General features: G+C 33.0%; 1 protein-coding gene across 2 annotated transcripts; it reads right to left on the bottom strand.

The window, feature by feature from the left end:
* Positions 1-613: 613 nt before the first annotated feature.
* On the bottom strand, positions 614-17775 carry CkIIalpha (casein kinase II subunit alpha). 2 transcript variants are annotated; one of them, XM_088230482.1, is made up of 7 exons: positions 17592-17775; positions 16827-17122; positions 13292-13479; positions 8691-8883; positions 6116-6345; positions 2763-2911; positions 614-2690 (listed from the first exon to the last, which is right to left on the bottom strand). In XM_088230482.1, the coding sequence occupies exons 2-7, from the start codon at positions 17037-17039 to the stop codon at positions 2602-2604; spliced, it is 1062 nt and encodes a 353-aa protein (XP_088086608.1). In that variant the 5' UTR covers positions 17040-17122; positions 17592-17775; the 3' UTR covers positions 614-2601. The 2 variants fall into 2 exon arrangements, with proteins under 2 accessions (XP_088086608.1, XP_088086609.1); XM_088230483.1 differs by lacking the exon at positions 17592-17775 and adding an exon at positions 17320-17558.
* Positions 17776-18622: the final 847 nt, after the last annotated feature.

Below are 18622 nucleotides of genomic sequence, written 5' to 3'. Positions count from 1 at the left end.
ACACGACGCTTTACAAAGCGGGCAGTCTCTTTTTAATGTCTGGTGTCCTCTATTTGAAGCTTGCTACTGTGCATATGAGCCCATTGCAGGTTAAGTGAATTAACTGACATTCCAATGGTGAAGTAAACCCATTGCTTGCATAATATACATATATTGCATTTCTGTATCGGTATACTAATCCAAAAGCCCCTTTTTCTAATCTAAATATCCGTGCTAATTGAAAATATCAAGACAGTTTAGTAAAAAAGATTAAGCAAAAAGCTCAAAGTTAAAACTTTAAATACAATAGTTTGACCGTTTTGTCAGTTGGTTATTTTCACCTAGGGTTCTATTCTGAATCTTCTCGCAGGGGTAGATAGTGGTTGATTTGTGGATTTTGATTTTTTGCATACGATTACGCTTCGCTTCATACATGGTAAATAAAGATGATATATTTTGCTACTTACATAATATTTGCACAGATGGTTCTATGTATAGTATGTCCACCATGGGGATTCACCTAATGGAATGAAGAGAACATTGGGAAACCAGAAGGCTACTTTATTAAGATCTACTATAGTAAAACATAGTGGGGTATTTTGTAAACATTATTCAAAATTGACTACAAATTGTGTACATGAAAAACTGTTTATTTTACTTTAGATCGGTTCTTATGTTTGTTACAAGCTTTGTTTCAGATTTCAATTAAAATTAAATGTCTCCAAGAGGAAAGCTGCTTCATAACAATAATAATGTGAGGGTTATATAAGTTTAGCACAATTCTCCATTTGGTTACGTCGTACACACAAATATAGTCACAAGTGCGTCGCAACTTTTCCTCTACCAGTCGGTACACGAGGGAGTAACTTAGGAATACCAGTAAAGAAACAATATACATCATACTATATGTACAAGCCACTTCCCGCCTGCGCCTCTCGGCTGCCGGGAATATAACAAGCTTCCCGAGTGTTCCGCTATAGACTGGGGGACTACTCCCGAGAGGCCGACAGACAGAAAGTATTTTGCAGTAAGAACTGTAATCCATTTTATCTTAAATAGACGTTTAACATTTGTAACGATTAGAAAACAAAAACTATCTAAATTAATCACACGGTAATGTACAATTGATGTGTAGCACTGTTATTTCATTTATTAATTGAATTAATTTTTAAAAACTTCTGATCACTTCAAAAATATATCCTTCTCATCAATTGTGAACATTACCCGAGTCCTCTACTTGGTGTCAGTTTGGGGAAGATTCCTTCCATGGATGTCCAACACATGGGAACAATCTTTTTAACGTGGTCAATTCATTGTATTACAGTAAAAGTCCATTTATAGGAACTACGATAATTCGTAATTCTAAAATTTTCGCCGTTTATAGGTCCCGAAATTAACTTTTTATAAAATTCTATTGCTCATTCGAAGAGTGTAACTCGTAGTTTTCCCGACTCAAGGTAATCATGAATTCTATCTGATATTATTTTGCTGGCAACACCCAAAAACCTGATCAATTAATCATTTTTAAACAATTCAAACAAAAAAGGGAATTATTTATCTACATTATTGTTACTTTAATAGAACTGTTGTTCTCCATTATTTGGAATACTAATGGTTTCTGTACAAAGGTAACCATATATAAGTTTTTTTAAAGTGTTATTTAAATTAATGTTTTTCATATACGGTCCATGACGAAAATGTCACTAGTTAATTGTACCACTGAAATATTCTCAATATTGTTGAAATATTTTGTCCTGAAATTACTTTTAGAATTAATGACCATTTGTTCCAGCTATCGTACATTGATGCGTAAATTCATTTTTTTGCGATTGTATACTTAATTCATATATCGAATTATTTTCTTGCAAAATTTGGTCCCCTGAATTTCAAATAAATGGACTTTTGCTGTATATAGTATTATATGTCTTCGCTATGTTGCGAAAGGCTTACAAAAATAGTTTTGAAAGAAATGAAGTGTGAATATACTTCCACCGCAAGCGGGAGTCACTAGATCCGAGCTCCGAGTAAAACAGTCAGTACAGAAGACAATGTGCCCAGCACCATTGTAACAATATGTATCTGACAGACAATAGTCAGCGACCGGTGATGCTAAAATTTTGTATTTATGCACTTACTCTATCTTCACCCCTATCTACAGTTTCTACTAGATAAATACAAAATTTTAACGGGTTATATATTTATAACGTAACAGCTCGCAGGCATACGTTCAAACGGTTGTTATATTACAAATAATTACAATATCAACACTAAAGATATAAATGCAAAACATTAAAGTGCACAAATCGGATGGAAGAAAGTACACAGACTGCATTAAGGAAGTGGACAAACTCCGTCTCGGTACTTTCTCGCTAAAATATGTTCAAACCTAAAATGTTACCGCATAAAGTAAGTTACCAATCAATCGTTAACAGAAACCGTATATTTATTTAACCCGAAATGATTTCTTTTTAAATATTTCATTTTAGCCAGAAACACTTTTTAAGATTCTATATAATAAACATATGTTATTTGAAAATCAATCATTCTAATTTATATTGTCTCTTCCTAGCGCGACTCTATATCCGTACACGAGCCCACTATGGCTCAACGCGAGCTCTCTTCTCACTCGGCTGCGGGGATCGGGCCTTGCATAGCACTGGGCGTGGGCGAGTTGGTACTGGCCATGCGACCTAACTCCTTCACCACGGGGTCTGCAACAAGGGAGTGGGTTAGTGTTACTCTACTTTGGTGCAGGGCGGGGAGGGGTGGGGTGGCACACTCACAGAAGTAGGGGTGCTCCATGGCCTCCTGAGCCGTGAAGCGCTCGTAGTGGTCGTAGCGCAGCAGCCGGTCCAGGAAGTCTAGTGACTCGGGGGTCACCAGGTGCTGGTTCTCACTGTGCACGAAGCGCTCCCACCGCTTGCGAGAATGTCTGCAATCGAGTTTTATTTCAATATAATCATTTATCTATGAAAATAGGGTATCAAAAAAAAAACATTTGTATCCCGTATGTCTGAAGACAGCAGATAAAACTAGGCATTTTTAAGGGTTTTTGTATGGTCCTAGCTTCTATAAAAGGCAATTTATCAACAACAAAAAAAACAATAGAAACATGCCAATGGTGGATATTTAGTGTGTAAAAAATTATCGCTTTAGTGCCATGATCCAGGGAGAAAATATGGGAATACATTCATGTGAAGAAACGTCAGACAGCACATCCTCTTAACATATAAAGTAGTTGATATTCGGCGAACCCCTAAACTGGATACTAAATTTCTCTCCTAGTTAAAAAATTAACTTTTAATGGGAATAAAATGGTTAAAATATTTTATGATATTTTTTATGACCACTTATCGAACAGTCATCAATAGGTTGCATATCAATATAGTTTATCAATTAAATAATTATAATGGTTTTGGGCAGTTCCACCCCTTGTGATTTATTCATTTCTCGCAAATGTATTCTTAATTTAAAAAAAAAAAATTGCATTTAAACTTTCCTGTGTTGAGTTTATACTAGAAAAAGAATTTGACCCGGAAATCGAAAATGTTTATCAAAAATTTTCTGTGTTGAGTTTTTATGCAAAAAAAAAAGACAATTTTTCAAATAATGAGGGTAACATCCTTTTTCCAAACACAGTCGATATCGATAAGTCATTTTAGTGGGGTTGATTTCATGAATTTTTTGCAGTTTGATGAATAATAGGTAGTTGCCAGATATTGAGCTACTATCCGGAATACTGCCAGATAATAAAATTAAACCAGAAAGGGGTGACCGAAGATAGACATATTTAAAATAGTAAAATATTGTTTTTAAAACAAGATAAAGAACCATTTTATTATGTTGCTTTCAAGAAAAAGAAAAACAGTAAATATGGTCGGGTTTCTGGAACAAGTTGGTAAATTATCGAAAAATTAAATCAAATAATGTTTGTTTATAAAGTAAATAAAAAGATTATTTTATTTGAATTGATGATTTGGGATGAGTTTTATTTAAACTTTAAAAGTGCAATATGCTCTCGGCCTCAGAATTTGGGAAACGTTATTATTTTTTTGTAATATGTATATTTGTACGAATAAATGAAGTGAAACACGGAACTGACAGAGGAAAGATGAAAGCCGAGTGAACGCGGTTGAAATGCGATCTCTTAGACTAATGTGTGGGAAATCAATGTATGACAGGGTTACGAATGATGAAATCAGGCAAGAGTGTAAATCTGAGTCAAGTATAATTGATAAGATTAAGAAAGGGTCTCTGAGATGGTTTGGTCACATAGAACGAATGGACAACGAAAGAATGGTAAAACAAGTATACATGGCGAAAATAGACGGCCTCCGTGGTGTAGTGGTCAAGAGGCTTGATTCACTCACAGAAGGTTCCGGGATCGATTCCTGGTGAGAACACAAAAATTCAATGTGATTTTTCTCAAGCCTGGGAGTTTTGTGATGTAATTCACCACAGTAATTGGGCTTCCTGGCCTGTGGCGCGAAAAAAATAAATTAAATAAATAAAATGAACGGTAACGTGAGACGAGGACGACCGAGGAAGACGTGGCATGATCAGATAAACCAAAATCTTAAGTCTGGTCATGTCAAAAGCAGACAGAACCGAAGGGCATGTATGACAAGATGTATGAATGTGGAAGAAGCCAGGAATGTATGCCAGGATAGACGTGTGTGGCGGTCCATTCTCTCTGCCTACCCCTAGAGGAAATAGCGTGATGGTAGTAGTATTAGTGAAATGTTAGTTACCAACTTGTCAGAAACCCGACGACATGTTCTGTGTAATTATTATTTGAATGAATGTGACTCGTGGGGCAGTGGGAAATGCCACTATTCTACCTTTGAGCATTTGAAGATGAATTTAAGCCAAACTACTCGATATTAATGAGAATTTGTTTTTGCATTTTAAAGCATGCAATATTGATCACTTATGTCATGATAAAATAGAAGTCTATAAACAGTTTCAGAAAAAAATAACAAAAAACAAATTGTGACTGGTGGGACAGGCCTTTGTTATACCTAATAAAAATATTTACTTTACTCTGTGTGAAGACAAAAAGGTCATTATTATTTTGAAAATATTTTTGTATATAGATTTATAAAATATATATAATATAGCGTAATAGCTATCAGGAGTGAATAGTCCATATAAGCAATTGTGAGCAGCTAACCATTATATTTTACTATCAATAATAATGTTTTACAGTAACTTTATTTACAGAAAAACAAACAAATAATTATTATTTCTTATAAATCATTGCCACTGTTTGTATAAATTTAAATAAAATATTGATAAAACACGCCCAATGCCAGTAGTGAGCCAAGAAACTAGCCGATTATTCCAGCTTATTTCTTCATACAAATAAGTGTACTATATTTTTAACATCTTAAACCAAGTCGTGGTTTTTTTTCCTAGAGTGAAATTGCAGATTAGGTACACAAATTATTTCAAAATTCTCAATTTGGAAAACAGCATTTCAAACATTATTTCTTAAGGGCTATTTTTCTTTGAGATGATATAGTTGACGTATGACCACCATTACTTTCATGCAGTCATATCTCAGGACATGTGGTGCTCGACGCGGCTGTTTAAGGCATTATTCATTTTTTTTCTAGAACAAATCGGGCAGTTGACATTTTAATGGCATACCTAATATCTACTGAATTCATTATGCTATTTTTTATAAACTTTTATAAAAGTTATGTATTAAAGTATATAGCTACATAATATAATATATCACGAAGTTAATAATAATAGTAGTTTGAGTTGATTTCATAAATGAGAGATGTTGTTGTATCACAAGAACCACAGAAAAAAATTGCAATTTATAGTATATATTACTTATATTATATTATGTACTATGTAGGTACAAATTTATATTTTTTTTATAGCTTACCTGTAAATAAAATCACCGTTCCCCACTGATAGCTATTTGTTATTATTAAATTAGAGATGATATATGGAAATTCAAAATTGTAATTTTCCTACTTTACGTGGAATTCCCCAAAGTTAATTGATTACGGTTAAGTTAAAGAAAAACAAAAAAAAAACTATTTATATGCAAACAAATCAATATAAAAGTTAGTATTTATTTTTACTGTTCTCGTTACTGAAAAGGTTGTTTCCAGCTTACCTTCCCAGTATATCATTAAACCTGGGATCTAGTTCTATGTGGTACTTGTCCAGGTACTCAAACAGTTCCTCGGTGCCGAGGACTTTGGCGATGCGCACAAGCTGGTCGTAGTTGTCGTGTCCGTGGAAGAAAGGCTCCTTGCGGAATATCATACTGGCCAGCATACAACCCAACGACCACATGTCCAGGGAGTAGTCATACATCTGGTAATCTACCAGAAGCTCGGGACCCTGCCGATGAACACAAACTTATTAAGATTGATACATATTCCAAATAAAGATAGAAAACTTTTTTGAGAATATCGGATTCAGAAGAAATTGGCATCATTTAAGGAACTTCTGCTCAGGATTTTTTATTTTATTGGGAAAACCAACAGCTCTACATACATATTTTTAGTTAAGATCAGACATATTGCAAAGACTCAAAATCAAGGATAGGTTTCCACAAACTGTACTAAGTTAGTAAAGAAAAAAAATATATATTGAAGAAGTTATTTCAGAAACTTCTTTATCGGAAGAAATGGCAATGGTTCCCAGATCATGGACTACTGAACCTTCTATCCCGGTAGTTTGAATGGATTTGCATCAGGGCTAAGTCCAAAAACAAATTTAAAAAGATTCATCGGAACTGGACTATTTTTGCATTTTTAAAGTCCAACTTTAATGGGCAAATTAGTACATTTTACTAATTTATTTCATGGATTTTTAAAGAGAAAAAAATTAAAATATAAATTATGTTTGTATTGTCCTCGAGTAAAAGTAAGACACAGACACTGGTTAAGTACATGAAAAAATGTGCAATGTGAATTAGAAAAATTCATACAGTCGAACTTGGTTATAACGATCACAGAAATAGGGAGATCTCGTATGTAACGAGGAAACATTCATTGACATTTTAGTTTACAGTTTTCTCCATACATTTATTCACTTTAATAACGAGCTACTTCTCGGACATACCGATTAAAAATATTGTCAACAGTTGAGTAAAAATTCTTTAATCGTTTATAAAAAAATTTAAAAGAAGAACCTGTGTAATAAAATCTAAACGGGCGGCTAACTTAAGACCTATGCGGCTGGGCATCAGGATCGGAAGACGTTTATGTCACTATATAAGTGTCTAAGTACCTAATTGGTGTTTACGCCGACAAAATTGAAAAATATCACATAAATGGCTGAAATTGCGTGTAAAAAATCCGGGCTTTGTGAACCCTGTAAGTACAGGCTTGGCACCACAATTACAATTTACAACTTCTTTTGTAGTTTATAAATGACATCCTTATTTTGAGGGCTTTTACAACGCTTTCTAGTTTTTTTTAATGTTTTATGGTCAGTGCATAATAAACAGTACGAGTGGGTGATGTCAGATCAGTTAAAAACTAACCCTTGAATTTTAAACATGTCTACTAACAAGAGGAAATGTCTCTCAATTCTTGAAAAAGTAGCAATTATTCGTTAAATATAATGTGGCGCAAAAATCTTTAGGTGTGTAAAAAATCTTCTTATCCACGTGCAAATATTGTGGAAAATAAGAATGTTTATTATTAATCTGCATTTTAAATTTAGAAAATAGTATGTTTGTAAGCATTTATTATAACTTTCCTTAATAGTTTTATTTTTTCAATTATCAGTGTGAACTATATTTATTTTTATTTGTTTACTTAGTGACTATATGCAATGGCGATTGGATTAAAAAAACAACCTTTCTCTGGTATAATGGGTAACGCTTATAACGAGCAAATTCAGTTGGTCCCATCTTCCTCGTAATAACCAAGTTCGACTGTATAATGTATGACCTTGAGCTTAAAAAAATGACACTCAGTGACTCATTAAAGTATTAGTATAAAGTAATTATAAATAATTTTCACGTTATATTATGGCGAGGAAAGATGCAAGGAAAGCATGGGCAAACTTTCTCTAGTCTGCACCAGATTACCAATTTTCCTCCGAGTTGCAGTGTATATACATGTATAGATTACAATAGTCAGGGAAACACCATATAAAAATTTGAAAAATCCAGCGCACTGTTAATAACTGAATACCCACCCAACCAATACTGTTTTTATCCCCTTGTTTTTTATTCCTACAACTAAAAATCGCATGTAAAAAAACACTTGTGTGTAATGGCCCCTAGCTTAAAAGATCTTGTTACTATTGAATATGACTGAAAATATTTGTCTAGGACAGGCATGGGCAACATTTTTCTAGTCAAAAACACACATCCGGGGTTCTATTTCAGACACAATTGTATTCTTTGTCTACCTGGACACATACAATTAGTTCCAAAGAAGCTCCTGACACCACTGCGACCTGTGTAGATCTATTTTAGCATGGACAATCGCTTGTAGCATTAAGTATTAAGTATAAGGTAATGAAGACAAATTAAGAGATTGCTCTATTCCAAACTAGGAATAATTGTATTAGGGACTTTACTAATATTCCAAAACTGACACCTGCAGTGTAGTTCTGAACACTCTCTAGGGAGTAGAGAAAGTGTTAGTAGCATGTAAATAAGGTGCTATCACCTAGAGAGCATTCATAATCGCACTGCTGGTTTGGGTATAGTATGACAGACTGACCTTGAAATATCTAGAAGCAACTCGGACATTGTACTCCTGTCCGGGATGGTAGAATTCTGCAAGTCCCCAGTCGATAAGACGTAGCTTCCTGTTCTTATGGTCGATCATGACATTGTGTGGCTTCACGTCTCGATGCATGATTCCCATACTGTGGCAATAGTCCAAAGCCTTGAGGAGCTCATATAAATAGTATCTGAAAATATATTCACTGTATTGTTAATCAAAGAAAGATTTCCGCACAAATAAAACAATTTAATTTCTACCAATTCCCACATTACTAGAGGAGTATTACATAAAATCAGGGTTCGAAAATATGATATTTACGCTATCGAAAGACAACCGAGACAATATTAATAGTGAATAAGAAACATGAAGCTAAAAAAAACAGAAGTGATTGATAACAGACTGCTGAGCGCGGCGCAGGTGAAATGCCTTCCGCCTCCTCTGCGAGAGCCCCCCCCCCCACATCCGTCCAGATTGCCGCAATCACCGGATAAGCGGGGGTCCAGATTAGCGAGGCCCTACCATATGTATCAGACAGTGATATTTATTTTGTATGAATGTTACTTAAGGGAAATTGACATTAAAACTACATTTTTTTTAATATCAAAAACATTTTTCACTTTGTGGTATGACATTTTACAATTATTCATTTATAAATTTATATAAATCACTTGAAGTTTTAAGACGTCGACCATTTTCGAGATTACTTCCTCATCGTTAGGACTAATTTAGAATTACTCACGATGCTGTTTAAATTATAAAATATTGTAAGAAAGAAACAGAAGAATGAAAGCAGAGAGAAAAAATGTAATGAGTCATAACGGGAATATTTTTAAAAGAGGACTCGAAGTTAAATTTAATTGATTATTTATTATGGGGACTTTTTGGTTAGTGGCTATACTAACTTCTAATCTTTCTAGATTGTCTAAACAAAGACCATTTTCATTGATATGTCAAATTTCTACACAGTTCTTTGATTAAAATGATGGTTTTCGGATATAAGATGATTTGCAAATTCTGAGAAGTTATATTGTTGAGACCTCTTATATATATTCTTTGATTCTAATGATTTAATATATAAATTCCCGAATGATTAAATTTATCATCCTTATCTTTATAATTTGATAAGATTTTACATTTGTATTACTAGTATAAAATGCTGGCCTAAGGTTGTCAGGTAAAATATGAGAGATATTATTACTAAATAAGTTAATATATAGATTCTACGCCAATTATCATTGTTATTAGAAAAATTTTGAGAAAAATATAAATATAGTTTATTTTGAGTTATTATCAATTAAATCTGATTCATAGCCATTATTGAAAGCTTTTTTTTTTATAGTGTGTAATTCTAAGCGAAAAATATTTTTATTTAGTTGTATTGAAATAAGATGATGTAACATAGAGTGAAAAGCAGAATGTTTATGTGATAATGGACGATTAGAAGATTTGTGGATGACCTTAATCTGAAAGATCAATATCCCGTACTAAATAATCAATTAAATTTAGTAAAAATAAAATCTAAATAATCTGAGTATTTTTCAAAATAACCTTAATCGAACTTTGCGAACACAACATGTTGATCAGGATGTGGTCACGTTGGTAGTAATTAGGCGTTCAAACCCTGCTCTACCACAACTTGATTCTCATTTTTCTAACAGTTATTTATGTTAATAAGAAAATGGCCTCGAAATTGATTTAGTTAAACAGCTGATAAGAATGTCTCTTCATCTCTTTTATTATTAAAATCATTAAATTTACAGAAAAGAAATATGATTTAAAAAATATAACACAACTTATATTGGATAATACATATTATATTCATTTATACGAGGTTTGTAAGTAAGGCTTAGTTAGTTTACATCTTTAGAAATATAATTTGGATGTGTATCGAGAAATACACATTACCCAATAAGTATGTATATATTATATGAAACCATATATTTTTATCAATGTTGTGATTAAAATATGATAAAAATTCAAGTAATTCTTGCACAATAAGTGAAGAATCCTAATTAAGATGAGGAAATTAAAGAATATATTATAAATATGAAAGTGTTACAAGTACATTATTCGATACGGGCCACATTGTAAATTGGCCAATAATATTTGCAAAAATTTCAAGAGAAATCATTAAAAAATGTACATCAAATATTCGGTTATTGTGACAGCAAATTTATTCAAAGTGATGATATTGTAGCAGTTAGCACATTACTCCCAAAAGCAGGGGTTAAATTAATCCAAACATGGTATTCATTTATATTATTCTTGTATAATTTTATAATCGAAGCAAAGCTTTCAAATAAAATTGCTTTACACGGTCAAAGTGAACAAAAGAAGAAGAATAGGAAATATTGATACTATCAATGATGTGAGTGAAGAATTCAAATAGGAGAAGAATATTTAGTCAGCTGATATTTTTAAAACTATCTTATTAATTTGTCCATTTAATTTAAAGAACGTCAAATATTTATATAATTAAACATATAAACATGTGTGGTATTCGCGGGCACACTCGCAGGTTTGCCTCACACCAACCCAAGTGAACAAAAGAAGACGTATGGTAAATATTTATATTATCAGATAATAAAGTGACTTAAGTATTCAAATAGGAGTAGAATATGAGGGGCTGTCCATGATCACTGTTTTTGGGGAAACCAACAAAACCAGTAGCGAATAGACTATTTATTTTAACTCTCCCTTCCCGGTGATGTGTAGCTAGTACACATTGCATCTAATAACTTTAATATATCTACAAATATAATAAATACTGGGTTAAGATTTTCAGTATTCCTCAGTTATACATTCACGTATCAATTGAATAAATAATTATTGGGCACAGAAAGGGAATTTTGTAACAAATCGGAGATGAATCACTGATACATTCGAAAGTTTACCAATGTGACGCATGTGGTATGTAAGAGTACCGAATATACGGTCGTCTCAAACACTATTTATGTCTCACTCTATATAGGTATATTCGCGAGCGAGAGACAAATTCGCCTGTCACGCAGGCCAGTAGCAAAGTAAACTGTATCACTGCCACAGTATATGCCAGTTTTGCGTGGTTGCTTTCGGGCCTTTGTTAAGATGGTCTCTCTGTTCTCGCTACGAATGTCAGCCAACAGTTTTTTCATATTTTTAGCAATGAATTTTTTGACTTGAACTATAAATTATTTAAGCAATTGCCCATGAATATTCTAAATTAGCGATTTAAAATCTCATTTTTCTTGCATGTGTATTGAATATGAACACGGGACCGCAGTGTGTCGATGTTTTTACACAGTAAGGAAAGGGCTTAGTAGTTCAATGTGCACCTGGAGCGTGGTATAACCTATGGCGAAAAGACTATTAATTTTAAGTTCTATGAGCACGTTGAACTTAAAATGAATAATAAAAAAGGCTTTTCGCGACTGGTTTTGTTGGTCTTCCCAAAAACAGTGATCTGGACAGTGGCATTTTTGCTTTAAACCCATCATATGTAGTCATAGCTAATATTTTTTAAACTATTTTATTATTGTATTCATCTAATTTGAAGGACGTCAAATATTTATATGATAAAACATATAAACATGTGGTCTATTCATGGCCATACTCAGAGGTGAGCTAACTGATAGTGGGAGTGTTAAGTTGTCCATAAATTAATTGTTTTTTATAAAATAATCTAAGCATTACAATTAAGCGAGTAATCCGTCTCATAGTGTAGTGGTTAGTGTATTTGGCTACCACGTATGAGGTCCCGGGTTGAATTTCAAACAAGGACGACATAAAAAATATTTCTGAAATACATTTTGCCTAAGACTTATATCCCGCCTCCGTGCAACAAATGATCATGATTTACACCTATTGGAGAATCATGAAGTGCCCTATGTACCATGCAAAGGGGTAAAAAAAACATATTTTATAATGTATTCACTTCTACAAGAGTGCCTCCATATAACTTTTATCATATACATAATTTTTTGTATATTTTAATTAAAATAAATATTATTTGCGTCATTATGATTTGCTATTGGCCATTTTCAATGAGTTGTAAATAACTCACTGTTAGGAAATGGTACTCGAATTGTGGTAGTGCGGGGTGCGAACCTATTATACACCCAATAAGATTTCAGCAATGCACACAAATAAACGAGTTTGCTACAAATAAAAGACACTGCTTTATAATGCTACACAAAGCACAAATAATGTAAGTTAATCTTATGGTATTATATAGTTATTATAATAATGTAGATTAATAATAAATTTAAATTGCACTACTTTCACTCAAAAGCAAACACTTAAAAAGGGTCACTCGGGGCAAACCAATAACGCAGGAATGGTCCATGGAAATCTTGACATGATTTTATTTAACGGTTAAAAGAAGGTGAAGATATGACCGTATGTCTTAGTAAAATACAATATGTGACTACCAAAAGGGGGTTCGGCATTTAATTCCTAATGAAATCATAATAATAAAAATGTGTTTCTCAAAGCTGGTATCTATATAAATAATGGCCAATTGATAGTGCTGTATTTGCGAAGACATTGTATGTGCTGTAAATAACTACTGCATTGGGCCTCTTGATGCTGCTGTAGAGCAAAAAAAATATACCCACCTAATATCAAAATCTGATAAGGTCACATAGAGCTGCTTGAAGTCAGTATTGTTTACATGTTCAAATATAAGGGCTGGTGTCCGTGATACGGGGTCCTTGACCACGGCTTGAAGAGTGATTATATTAGTCCCGCCTCGTAAATTTTCTAAGATCTTAATTTCTCTTTTAATTTTCTTCTTTTTCACGGGCTGTAACAGAGAATACACCATTTTTACTTTTATCGAGAAAGGCCGAACAAAATCAATAGCCACCATAAATAAATAATGCACTCATAAAATAATTAGGAGCATTCTACAACAACAAACCGTTCACACGGGTGCAGAATGCTTTATTATGTTTTCTAGGACATGTATTCACTTTTTATTGATCCAGTTCTAAAATAATTGGATTACAGAGGTGATCAGCTGACAGGAAAAACAATAATATTTACATGTTTTAAATCACATTGTGCATTCCTATATGGCTGAATATATTATTCACATACAAGTTGCTAGAAAGTAGCAAATATAGTAGACATTATATCCAAGTATCAAGATATCAATTTGCCAATAACAACATATATTACATAAATAAAAAGACAATAATATTTACATGTTTCAAATCACATTGTGCATTCCTATATGGCTGAACATATTATTCATATACAAGGGTGCTAGAAAGTAGCAAATATAGTAGATGCAGAGACTCTTTGTGGCACATTATATCCAAGTATCAAGATCTAAATTTGCCAATGACAACACATATTACATAAATAAAAAAAAACTCATTAAATTAAATACATTAAGTGATAAAAATTTAATCCAACATATTAAATAAATAAAACAGGATGTAAAATTTTTGCACAAATATGCATACGTAATATCATATGCAATAGCAATTTCTCTATATTATGATTTACCCTCTTCCAAGATCGATTCTGTCCCGTGCTAAAAATATTTAATTCTATGCTAGTTATTAACTCCATTTTTTTTTAATGAAAATTTTAATATTTACTTCATTGGTAATATACGGTGTGCACTTCATCGTAATTGTAGAACAACGACGGATGTGTGAAAAATGCAACATTGACTTTTATTTATATTTTATTTTGAAAAGGTATTATAAAAGCTTTATATTTCAGGTTTGAAAAAATAAAATATACATAACTAACCCAAATATCAAAGCATATACTTTTATACTTATCGAGTTATTTATTTATTCGACAATTAAGAACAGTTTTTAAGGACATTTGCTTGAAAAGAAATATTTCAGGAGAGGGTTTTTTGTGATTCGCATCATATCGTGAGGACAATCTTTGTTTTTAAAAAATTACACCTTACAACTAAGCCTGAAGGTAATCTAATTTTATATCATTAGCACCCAATATTAATTATTGAAATTAGGGGTAAGTATAAACAATAAAATATCATGTTTTGAAAAAATGATAAAAGACTTAGATTTTTTTTAAAGCTGGTTTTTAGCGTGTTTTGGTGAGTTGTTTTCAGGTAATGTATGCGTCTCGATACTGGCTTTAAAATTATATTTTAAAAAAACAAATCGCCATGTGGGGCGAATATCGAGTTTTGAAAAAACGATCCTCAATCGTAGTCTGAATTACTTCCTTCTTCTTCTTCACATTTCCACACCTAATGGTGCATAGGGCACTGCATTGATACACCAATCGTAGCGTATCTTGATCATTTTTGTAACATGAAGGTAAGATGATCTTACGCTTCAAGTGCCAGTCTAGGAGCTGTGAAATATTCTAGTGTAAAAACACCATTTTAAATAAATATTACGTGTCAACCATGTCGGGAATCGAACCAGTTACTTTACGGGTTGTTTATTATTAACATATTACAACAGAGATGAAGAACATTTTATTAAGGTATTCTATATTACCTTCTCTAAAATGTTCTTCATCTCTGTTGTAATATGCTAATATTGACAGCTCCCCAGGGAGTTGAATCCAGTACTTGTCTACAAAAATTTGGACAAACTCAAAATATTGTTGTTTATTGTTGTTTTTCCTGTCAGCTGATCACCTCTATTATGACATAAAGTGTCAGAAAATTTAAACCGCTCTCATGTAAAGTTGAAGAAAATCACATGTGTCATTGTTCTACGATCATATGTCATAACAAAAACATCATTTTTGCATAGAGATCTCGAATTGTCTACGTCAACATCATCAATCTGTTTTGTAATCGAGGGATGGTTGAATTGAACCTCGGAGTAATAATTCACAACCTGATTATAAAGACACCCTTTCGCTCTATTCTATTGCATAGAACAAAAGCGTTGGTTAAACAACAAACGAGTAACGGGCGGTTTCAGTTTGCGCCTGCAATTCTCGACCCGAGACCTACGGCCCGTTGTATTGCTGTTAACTGTAGCTAACTTGGTGATTGATAATCATAGAACGGTTTTTGGTTGTGGAGTATTATTACTCTAAAAATTAAACAGTAGCATATTAAATATCATAAGATATCCAACAAATGTTCAGGTAAATTTGTTTTATATTATTCACATTAAAGAATCAATTTTGTATATTAAAGTTGATATTAAATGTTGAGTAATGAATTCATTCGTAGATTTATTTATATAATTTTAATTAGCCCGGGATAATGGTATTCTTTCCACTTATGCGAGTGTGGCGTACATAACAATTTTCAGCTTAATCTGACACCTGTCTGATATTATGCATGCAGATAGAAGATGCCAGGAATTTACATAATATTAAGGAAACATGAAAATACAATAGTAATCTTCTTAAATTATTTTGGCGACAAATAGTTTACCTAGGAACGAGGGCACATAGGCCTTGATTATATGGAATTTAAAGGATAGTTTAGACCTTCACATCGACTGCAGGTATCAGTATTGACTATCTTTGGTAGATTTATTGATTTTATTTTTTTTGTTAGATTTTATACTGGAAAAACCCAACCTGCATGGACACGTCCATTTTATGAATAAAAAAATACTTATGTAATTGATAATTTAATGTGCAAGATATGATTACACTACAGTTTTCTATTGGACATGTTTTATACAATTATTTATTATATTTTATAAAACATGTTACGGATGAAATAATCAATTAAAAAATACACATTTTTAGGAAACAATAAACAAAGGTTACTTTGAGACTTCATTTGTAAATTGATGTAATATTTTGTACTGATAACCATGAGAATCTTTATTCATATCAAAAGATTTTAATTGGATTGGTTTTTAAATTTTTCCATATTGGTAGTTTTAATTTTTTAAACGAATACAAAAACAATGTGCTAAGTACAAATAGTGTCTCGTGGAAGGAAATAAATTAACGGGTATGCAATACTAGTAACGTGGATGATAATGGCATAGAATGAATGGCCATGGCACTCAGTATGAGACAATGCACATATGTGCGGTGGATTGTCATCGCACAGCGGAGAATGGGCACTAGGAAGCAACTTAATTACATAATGACTATAATAGTAAAAGGAACGGCCACAGAGGCCAGAGTGCAGAGGGACACTACTAGTATTAGGAACAATGTTGTACTTACTTTTAATATTTTAACTACACATTTTTCATCATTCTTGATAGTAACAGCTTCAAACACTTCGCTGTACTTCCCCCGCCCGAGCTTGCGGACCAACTGATAATCGTCCTGGTTTCCCCAGTCCACCACATAACTCTCGTAGTCCCAATAGTCTCTTGTTTTGTGCGAATTAACGTCTGCGTAGACTCGTGCTCTACTCGGCAATGCCATTGCCATTCCCTGGAGACAGATGTGTCTCACACAACCTCGACTGGCACCGAAGCTCTTTGTAACAGCTGCATAAGTGTTAGTTAATGCACCTGGAACCAATATTAATCAGATTTAAATCAGCCCTAACCAATAAGTGATCACTTTTCACAACACAATCATCCGGAGCCACATGTCTTCGAGTTTGTCACGGCCTTCGCGACAAAACGCTATTTACGATGAATCGTTACATTTAAAGAGAGCCGGCGAAAGAAAACGGCGATAACCAAATGACAATTTACGAACTTACAGACAGCCGCGAGGCGAAATGGTAATGGGTGGTTAATTTGAAAGGGCGTTAAGTCTGGAGTCGATTCAATCCACACTGGAAATTTTAAAGAGCGACGAGGTCTTCGGAGCTATAATCGATAACTAGCACGTTAAGGAAGAATTTGCATGGAAAAATATGCACACAGTCGATCATTTCAAATAAAATTTTAAACGTCGTAAGAGAAACCACACGCCATTACTCGCCAAATTGTCGGAGTGGCCGCAGTCAAAGTGGTAATAATTTTAACATACCTAGCACATTTCGGCATATAATCCTGTAATACTTTATTTGGATAACAAGCTACCTAAAAACGATAATACAAAAAAGGTATCTAGACACAGCCCTTAGTAAAAATTATTTTTAAAATATACAAGTCAACCGGCTTCTAAGCGTATAAAATACAAGATGGACGCTCACATCCCGCCACGGAAAACTAGATGCGAACTTTTTGTACACGGCACATTTTAGCCCACTCGTTGATAAATAGTTCCAGCGTTGGCCGCAAGATGAATAAACTAGCACACCCTCTGAACAAAAATAACAAATTTGAAATGTCATAAATTGGTAATAAATATTTTAGTTTACTGGATATTAAATTAGATTTAATCAATTAAATTGAATTGTAAAACAGTATATAAAAACAGTAATTTCATTTTGATGACAAAAATCGTTCTTGTATTGTAGTGCAGTACCTACCTAAGAACTTTGCCTAATAATAATTTATTATTCTGTTTCTGTTATGTTATAAATTATTATAAGTAAAATATTTATATTAGATTACTTTAGGTATTTATTCTCAAAACAGTAGGCATATAAAAGCACGTAATATAACTTCCCCAAAATAATACGTAAAAAAACTTGAATTTTTATTTGACACGCAGAATTTTTTATGATCATCATCATCATTCCCTTTCCCCATCAAATGGTGCATAGGGCACTGCATTGGTACACCAATCACAGTGTATCTTGATGATTTTTTGTTCCATGAAAGTGAGACGATTAGTCTTACGCCTTGCCGTCCACGGACTGTGAAATATTATAGTGTAAAAATACGTTTTTAAATCAATATTTCATGTCAACCATGCCTGGAATTGACCCCAAGACCTCTTGCATGGTAGGCACACGCGCTAACCACTACACCACGTCTGATATAAACCTGTCTCAGATTTGCAGTCTCGCCTGATTTCGTTATTTGTAACACAGTCACACTTATTGATTTCACTGCGTAATCATAATTTCTTTTTTGATAATAGGTAGGAAAACATATACTAAAAATATAATG

Source organism: Micrasema longulum, unplaced genomic scaffold (assembly GCF_059751315.1).
Source record: "Micrasema longulum isolate JH-2025_06_02 unplaced genomic scaffold, ASM5975131v1 h1tg000772l, whole genome shotgun sequence".
Lineage (NCBI taxonomy): Eukaryota > Metazoa > Arthropoda > Insecta > Trichoptera > Brachycentridae > Micrasema > Micrasema longulum.
This window is presented reverse-complemented; position numbering and strand designations above follow the sequence as displayed.

Excerpts from the sequence above, each read along its gene's own strand:
- CkIIalpha (XM_088230482.1), bottom strand. The coding sequence starts at position 17,039 with ATGGCAATGGCATTGCCGAGTAGAGCACGAGTCTACGCAGACGTTAAT. Across the intron at positions 6,346-8,690 it reads TTGCTTCTAGATATTTCAAG|GGTCCCGAGCTTCTGGTAGA; the intron begins GTCAGTCTGTCA and ends GTTCATCGGCAG. Across the intron at positions 2,691-2,762 it reads CATGGAGCACCCCTACTTCT|ACCCCGTGGTGAAGGAGTTA; the intron begins GTGAGTGTGCCA and ends CCCTTGTTGCAG.